Source organism: Musca vetustissima, unplaced genomic scaffold (assembly GCF_032173495.1).
Source record: "Musca vetustissima isolate MV318-11 ecotype Yass unplaced genomic scaffold, APGP_CSIRO_Mvet_v1 utg8537, whole genome shotgun sequence".
NCBI classification, from domain to species: Eukaryota; Metazoa; Arthropoda; class Insecta; order Diptera; family Muscidae; genus Musca; species Musca vetustissima.
In genome coordinates this window covers 109,879-119,033 of record NW_026881632.1, presented here as the reverse complement: position 1 = coordinate 119,033, position 9,155 = coordinate 109,879, and the positions used below count along the sequence as shown (strand labels likewise).

Here is a 9,155-nt window from a genome sequence, read left to right as displayed (position 1 = left end):
GTGGATTTTTGTTTTTTTTTTTTTTGAGAATTATAATATTTTTTAGTATTTCTTTTAGCCTTCCTTTGGTGACCATGAATATCATCATGTCCATATGATTATTTTATTTCATATGTTTGCCAATGGTCTCTCTGTGGAACAAGTCCCTGTGGACAAATGACTGTTACCAATCCTGCCAAATGACTGGAATTTAATTTAATTTTTAATTGTTTTTTTAAAATTACGAAAGTCACGATTTTTGAATTTTATACACAATTTATTATTGTTCAATTATATTTTGTAATTTAAAAATGTGTTTCCTATTAAAAGTAATTTTAATAACATGTAAAGAATATCAAGTCTTCAATAATCGGTATGTATGTACTAAAAATCCAATTATTTTGACCTGTTCTAAAACGATATACACATCGAAAAATATAGGTGGTCAATGTTTTAAAATAGGAATTTAAGAATATTATTTTTGAAGAATTCAATAAGCGTAGATTTTTTATAAATATTTATTATTCAATAGATGATTTGCGGGAGAAAACGAAATACAAAACTACAGATGTTGGAAAATTCTACTCATGTTGGAAAATTCGGTGTAAATACAAAAAATTGGGGTACTGTGGTGTTATCACATTACAACCACTTTGGATTGAAAAATGTTTGTCAAAATACCGAATAACATGGGACAAAAAAGATAATTTTTTGCTAGGAATTTTTTTCTACTCAATGATCTAATTTAAAATTGCAGCCATTTTGTTTTAAAAATTCCCCTAAATTTAGAAATTTTGGAGGTATTCTTTGCAGGAAGATTTGCTACCCACTAAGATCGCAAAATACCAAATTGCAGCCAATTCGGTTGAAAAACGTGGCCAAAATCTTCAAAATAATGTATAAAATGCATCAGCAGTTCTTACCTTTACTATGGGCTAACTACGCCATCATTTCAGTAAATTCATTCTAATACACATTAATTGAATCTTACTCTATTCGTTTACATCAATTTTTATACCAAAATGTCATTTTTACCTTAAAAATTCAATGATGAAGTTGTCTATGTTATTTCCTCATTTTAAGCTAGACTTATCTTGTAATTAATATTTATTTCTAATACACATAAACTGCAGTATTTCCTCTACCATATGGTTTAAATTTCATTAAAATCGCAAAATCCGTTGCTGAGATATAGCCATTTATATTTTACCTTCCGTCAAAATATGGCTGCTACACGATTCTATTTGCCTATTACCTCATTTGGTGACGGCCTCAGTGATTTGCAAATTCCAATTTGTGTTCACAATACCAAATGTTGCCATATGTTTTGAAAAATTGAATGCAGTGTGAGTAAGCAGTAATAATGTTAAGCATACTTTTAGGCGTTATAATTTGTCATGCTTAGTAAGTAAATGAAACATACGGGATTTGTTGAAAGAAATGGATTTTTATTAAAGTTTTGTTTTTTTTTATTGAAAATAAAATTTATATTGATGTAATAATATTTATTATATAAAAATTAATTTATTGCATATTAAATATAATTTTTATGATTTTTTATTGTTTAGTTGGCGGGTTATTTGGGAAACCATTTGTATTTTGCAATAACAAAATATCAAAAATATATATTCCCTTAAATAAATTTCAACTAATCTTTAAAAAATATTCTTTGTTTTATTATTTAATACTCCTTAAAAACTATTTACATTTATATCTCCTTAGAAAATACATTTATTTTTTAAAAAATATATTTTGTTGTTAAAATACATCCCTAGATGTAAACAAATACAAAAATATTAAATATAAAACTTAAATTAAAACTAACATCTTATGATTTCATAATGATCCATATGAACGATCTGCTTTGGTTGAATATTTAAAGTTTTTTGTTTAATAAAAAACCCCTATGAAAATGTAACTTAAAAATAAAAGACTTAAATACTACAAATGTATGAGTAATACTACTAATAGTCTAAGTTGCCTTGAGCTCCAGTTATTATGGCATCAATCCATATTCTAGCAGCTGCATCGGAGGCTGCCAATAGTTGATAGCTGCGTTTTTTAGTCTTAACAATAAATGTGCAATGGGGTCGGCCACTTTTTGAGACATTCAAATGATCCAAATAGACTTCATCGATGGTCTGTGAAATGAAGAAAATGGGGGAAATTAATTTGAGTTATTTTTAAAAGTACATATCTGATATAAAGACCAAGGTCTCTATACAGCCCAATTGGCCTTTATAAAGACCAAGGGTCTCTATACAGCCCAATTGGCCTTTATAAAGACCAAGGGTCTCTATACAGCCCAATTGGCCTTTATAAAGACCAAGGGTCTCTATACAGCCCAATTGGCCTTTATAAAGACCAAGGGTCTCTATACAGCCCAATTGGCCTTTATAAAGACCAAGGGTCTCTATACAGCCCAATTGGCCTTTATAAAGACCAAGGGTCTCTATACAGCCCAATTGGCCTTTATAAAGACCAAGGGTCTCTATACAGCCCAATTGGCCTTTATAAAGACCAAGGGTCTCTATACAGCCCAATTGGCCTTTATAAAGACCAAGGGTCTCTATACAGCCCAATTGGCCTTTATAAAGACCAAGGGTCTCTATACAGCCCAATTGGCCTTTATAAAGACCAAGGGTCTTTATAAGGACCCACGGTCTCTACACAGCCCAATTGGCCTTTATAAAGACCAAGGGTCTCTATACAGCCCAATTGGCCTTTATAAAGACCAAGGGTCTCTATACAGCCCAATTGGCCTTTATAAAGACCAAGGGTCTCTATACAGCCCAATTGGCCTTTATAAAGACCAAGGGTCTCTATACAGCCCAATTGGCCTTTATAAAGACCAAGGGTCTCTATACAGCCCAATTGGCCTTTATAAAGACCAAGGGTCTCTATACAGCCCAATTGGCCTTTATAAAGACCAAGGGTCTCTATACAGCCCAATTGGCCTTTATAAAGACCAAGGGTCTCTATACAGCCCAATTGGCCTTTATAAAGACCAAGGGTCTCTATACAGCCCAATTGGCCTTTATAAAGACCAAGGGTCTCTATACAGCCCAATTGGCCTTTATAAAGACCAAGGGTCTCTATACAGCCCAATTGGCCTTTATAAAGACCAAGGGTCTCTATACAGCCCAATTGGCCTTTATAAAGACCAAGGGTCTCTATACAGCCCAATTGGCCTTTATAAAGACCTTTGGACTCTATACAGCCCAATTGGCCTTTATAAAGACCTACGGTCTCCATACAGCCCAATTGGCCTTTATAAAGACCTACGGTCTCCATACAGCCCAATTGGCCTTTATAAAGACCTACGGTGTCCATACAGCCCAATTGGCCTTTATAAAGACCTACGGTCTCCATACAGCCCAATTGGCCTTTATAAAGACCTACGGTGTCCATACAGCCCAATTGGCCTTTATAAAGACCTACGGTGTCCATACAGCCCAATTGGCCTTTATAAAGACCTACGGTCTCCATACAGCCCAATTGGCCTTTATAAAGAGCAGGGATCTGTATACCGACCAATTGGGACTAATCGTTCTTTATTTTTCAAACATTTCAAAGGAATTTCAGAAGAATTTTACAAATTTCAATCTTACTGAAAAATAAGCCCCTCCACGTGGTTTCCGTTCCAATTTATCGGAATAGTAAATAAAGGCATTGCGCGTACGATCCAAAACAAACCAACGTTTCGACCAGCCATGGAAGGTGGCACCTAATTTATGGAGATAACTGAAAAAATAAAGAAGACGGAAAATTAATATCGTATCGGATGTGGGGATGCTCAGCTGTGTTGTTTTTTCTACTTACCCCCTACATGTGTGTGAGTCGACAAAGACATGTGGACACAAATCGATTTGATGACCCGCCGATTCGATGTGTTGTCGTAAATCTAAATCTGGTGAAAAAATGGGCAGATATCTGGTGAGTGGCCGTTGATGTTTGGGCAATGCGGTACGTTTACGTTCACTGCCCTCCGACAGCAGAGACGATTGATCTCTTAATTGTAGAGAACTGTTGTTGTTGCTGCTGCTGTTGGCGGCATCTGTTGAATTAAGACTATCCGGTCGTTTGGCAGTATCTGTATTTGCATTGTTGTTGTTGTTGTATTGGTGGCTTCCACTCAGTGTGGATAGTTCAATATTCGATTTGCTGGTTGTCTGATTTGTCAACAATTCACAACTCAACTCAGAGTTCGCCTCGGATAGCGGTCGTGAGGAGGTGCTGTGGCGTTTTGCTGGTTCCGCAACATGTAAATGATTCGTTTCAAATTCAGGCTGGGAGTGACGTTGCTAAAAAGAAAAATATACAAACAAATTAATGAAATTATTATTATGTTTAGATGATATTATTATTAGAACATTATGTTATAAATTATTTAAAGGTTAATTTGATTTTTTTCGTTATAATTTTATTAATAAACTTAAAGCATCATAACATGGCATCGCATACCGCCAGCCCGCCCACATAATCTAGCCAATAAATTTGTCAAACTAAACAACATAAAATAAACAACACTTCGAATCACTTCCACCCATATTTTACACTGTATCAAGAGAAAAAAAAAACACAAAAGGGGAACATTTCAAAATTTGTCTTGTAGAGAAGTTGAAATGGTGCGTAAAGGAATCCAAAAACATTGGGAAGGGGAGAACAACTTGCAACATTTTTTGAAATATTATTATAGGTGTAATATTTTGGTAATTTATGATAAAAAGGTGTGTTATTAAGAATTCATATACGAGGTTCGTTCAAAAAGCACAGTAGATAAAGACCAACGGTCTCTATACAGCCCAATTGGCCTTGATAAAGACCTATACAATTCAAATGGTCTTTATAAAGAGCAGCGGTACCTACACACAGCTCAATTGGCCTTTATAAAGACCAGGGGTCTCTATACAGCCCAATTGGCCTTCATAAAGACCAGCGGTCTCTATACCGACCAATTGGTATTTATAAAGACCAGAGGTCTCTATTCGTACCAATTGGCTTTAATTAAGACCTACGATCTGTATACAGCCCAATTGACCTTTAAAAAAGACCTACTATAGACTGTAGGTATAGCCGAGATCAGGGGTCTCTATACCGACCAATTGGTCTTTATAAAGTCTATATACCAATCAATTGGCCTTTATAATAAACAGGGGTCATTATACCGACCATTTAGGTTCTACACCGACCAGTTAGCCTTTATAAAGACCTTGGGACTCTTTACAGCCCAATTGACCTTTATAAAGACTAACGGCCTCTATACAGCCCAATAGGCCTTTATAAAGACCGACGATCTCATACCGATAAATTGGTCTTTATAACGACTAGGGGTCTTTATACCGACCAGTTGGTCTTTATAAAGACCTACAGTCTCTATGTGTCCATTTGGCTTTTATAAAGACCATCGATCTCTATACAGTCCCATTGGACTTTATAAAGACCAACTGGTCGGTATAAAGACCCCTAGTCGTTATAAAGACCAATTTATCGGTATGAGATCGTCGGTCTTTATAAAGGCCAATTGTGCTGTATAGAGACTGTGGGTCCTTAATAAAGGCCTATTGGGCTGTATAGAGGCCGTTAGTCTTTATAAATTCAATTGGGCTGTAAAGATTCCCATGGTCTTAATAAAGGCTAACTGGTCGATGTAGAACCCAAATAGTCGGTTTAATGACCAGATGTTTGCGGAACAAATATAGTCCGATGAGTTTTAAATTTGACCTATTATAATGTCACTCGTACAAGGACTAAAACCAACTTAGTCCTTGTAGTAGCTTCGTTAATCATTTTGTTTTATCCAGCTATGTAGATGATTGGTATGATGTAACCTTTCCTAGGTGATGGGGCTACCATCTATCGTTGCCTAGAAACAACGCCTTCTAGAATATTGTGCAGCGGTTGGGATATTTGCGTATTTAGTGTTGCCATTTTTCTCTCGGTGGCGTCTTCTGTTTATGCGGAAGTTATTATTAGAATATCAAGGGTCTTCGTATGAATTTCAAATATTCAGGAACCAATTTAAAATAATTTTCCCCCTCCGCTGGGATGAATGAATGATGCTCCCTATAGTAGGCTATTGACCTTAATGACATAATGGTGGTATCATTCAGTATCGATTAGATAATAACACAAGTCCTGATTATTGTTTTTACCAGCAAAAAGTGCTTAAAGAATTTGTGCGGATTTTTATTGTGGAAAAGTATTGAAAGAGGGCGTTAACTAGTATAACTAGGGAAATAAAAACATGCCAAGAACCACGATGAATTCTTTGAGTGCTATGGCCCCTCCTGTAGGACAAGGAATTGGTTCAGAGCAAATGAATTCTCCAATAAATTCCCCTAATGGTGGTATCATTCAGTATCGATTGGATTATAACTACAAGTCCTGACAGGAAGTTTAGGTACTATTTTATACCCTCAGATACCCGAAAAAATTGCCTTTTCGAAATGTTTCTTTGTTTTTGCACATGTTTTATTTTTAGGGACCCATTGGTCGTCTTCTTCTGGAGAGAACCCCAAAAAGGGTGAATATTTTTTAAATCTGTAAAGCTGGTCCATAGGTGTCTCATTTTTTCCTTCCTTTTGGTTTTAAAAGCGATTATTTTATGGAAGTTTAAGACGCTTAGTGTCGCTTCCAAAATAATAGTATCAGAACAACTTTTTGGTCTGGTCAACATAATTTTTTGAGGTACGTCAACAGAGGACTTAACACTCTTTTACAAGTCTCGATGTAAAAATTTAGGATTTCATTAATAGGCGAAGTACTTGACTGTCAATAAATATTCCGATCAAGTAGCATGAGTATACCTCAGATACTGTCCTCATAGAATATATATTAAAAGTCCATTGCAGATTTCAGGTAGAGGTCGATAAGTTTGCTTAATATCAGAAAAACCGCAAAGCGATACCATACTTCTTTTCAGAGCCGTTCCTAACAACTTTACTTTCCAATTCCAAATCGCAAATCTATTTGTGCAATCGGTCCAATTATGGGACAATTGAATATTGTGCCTATGAACAGAGCACTTTAATTAAATACTGTTATTTTTTTATTTCAAAGGAAATGGTGTAATCATATCTTTGCCAACATATTTACGCAAAACCAAATAATCCACACACATACAAACACAAAACAAAAATATGACCCAAATATTTTGACAATCTTTTTTTGCACTAATTCCAATATCTTATGCAGATACAAAAAGATAAAAATATTTTGCACTTTAAAAATTTTGTAACATACAACAACATAATTTACAGAGATCTTATTATTATTTATTAAATCCCGTCAAAAAACACTTGACATTTCATCACTTTCACTGTCAGTGGGGGGAACATTTCAAATATGCCTCGAGCAAGGCTTCAGTACTCAAATCACAACCCTGCGGCGCATTATCTAAGAAGACTTTGCCGAAAAAAAAAAAAAAAACAAAATCACAAACTTACTAAAATAATAATGTGATGGTGGTGATGACAGCAATGTTGCTGCTGCTGTTGTTGGTCTTGATACTGATGATTGCAATGATGCTGGTGGTGATGGTGTTGTTGTGGACGCCGCCTCTTTACATAGTTAAGCCAAGTGGGCATTACGGGTGAAAGAGGCATGATGTGATGTGGGGTTAAATCACAAAAAAATTCAATTAAACCAAATGGTGTGTGTCCACCCACAATTTTTTTTCAAACGCCAAACAATAACAGACGTAACCGAAAAAAAAAATATTAGACAACAAAATTCACGCCCAAGATTTTTCGAAACGATCAGAATTTTATGTGACCACCAGTACCGCAATGAACACTTTCTGGTCACCGACTAAAATTATCAACGAAAATCACCACACAACGCGATTTATCCAGAGTATCTCACGAAGAGCATCATAATTTTTTTCTTTGTGAATATCGTTTAGAAATTTTGCCTCCGTAGTGCTCACTTCTTAGGAGGTAAGAGTAAACACAATGAAATGGTCACTCTGTTAGTCTATCAACGCTGTAGAAGCGTCTGTACATTGTATATTTGTCAGCAACATTTTCTTCATAATGACAGCGTTTGCTTGAGCAACAATGAAAACACCACCATTGACCGCTAGACAAATTGTAAGGAATGTTTGCTGGGCTGAATGATGAATATTTGTAATTTAAATTAATTAGATGGAAATGTGAACTTTGTGGGGCAAAATAAATCGCCCTCACATAGATAGACTACAGGGAGACATTGAGCAAGACGATATTGTATGAAATTGCAGAAAATAGTGGATCATGTGGTCACTCTTCTATTGACAACACCACCAAGACCATGAAAGGGAAATAAAAAAAAACAATAAGAGAATTCCAGTGGGAATGGTAGTTGGAGCCAGGGTATGAATTGAATTGTGAATGAATTGGAAAACAAAAACAAAAAATCAAATCTGACTCAGGAGAGTTTGACATATTTTTCAGAGAATTTTTAAAGAGGTGTACCAAACCTAGAGCCGTGAATTTTAAAGATTTTTTAAAGCGAAACACCAGACTTATAAGCGGATATTTTTAAAGAATTTTGTAGAGAAGACTATTAGACCTTAAAACGTGGATTTTTAAAGAAGGACCATCAGATCTTAGAATTTTTAAGAGAAGCCAATCAGACCCTTGATTCGTGTATTTTTAAAGAATTGTTTAAAGAGGACCATCAGACCTTAAGGCGTGGATTTTTAAAGAATTTTTTCGAGATGTGATGGTCCACACCATAAGGCGTGGATTTTTAAAGAATTTTTTTGAGATGTGATGGTCCACACCATAAGGCGTAGATTTTTAAAGAATTTTTTCGAGATGTGATGGTCCACACCATAAGGCGTGGATTTTTAAAGAATTTTTTCGAGATTTGATGGTCCACACCATAAGGCTTTGATTTTTAAATTTTTTTTCGAGATTTGATGGTCCACACCATAAGGCTTTGATTTTAAAAAAAATTTTCGAGATGTGATGGTCTACACCATAAAGCTTGGATTTTTAAAGATTTTTTTCGAGATGTGATGGTCCACACCATAAGGCTTGCATTTGTAAAGAATTTTTTTGAGGTGTGATGGTCCACACCATAAGGCTTGGATTTTTAAAGAATTTTTAGAGAGGACCATCAGACATTAAGTCTTGGATTTTTTAAGATTTTTTCGAGACCATAAGGTATGGATTTTTAAGGATTTTTTT

At 35.1% G+C, this 9,155-nt stretch overlaps 1 protein-coding gene across 1 annotated transcript in view; it reads right to left on the bottom strand.

Moving 5' to 3' along the window:
* Positions 1 to 1,930: 1,930 nt before the first annotated feature.
* LOC133327600 (pleckstrin homology-like domain family B member 1) overlaps positions 1,931 to 9,155 on the bottom strand; it is a 29,835-nt gene continuing 22,610 nt past the window's right edge. Inside the window, exons 7-9 of the mRNA XM_061536117.1 lie at positions 3,802 to 4,283; positions 3,591 to 3,723; positions 1,931 to 2,120 (exon numbers count right to left, since the gene is read on the bottom strand). Of these exons, the coding sequence (XP_061392101.1) occupies positions 1,944 to 2,120; positions 3,591 to 3,723; positions 3,802 to 4,283 (792 nt within the window). The 3' untranslated portion in view covers positions 1,931 to 1,943. The remainder of the gene's footprint in view (positions 2,121 to 3,590; positions 3,724 to 3,801; positions 4,284 to 9,155) is intronic.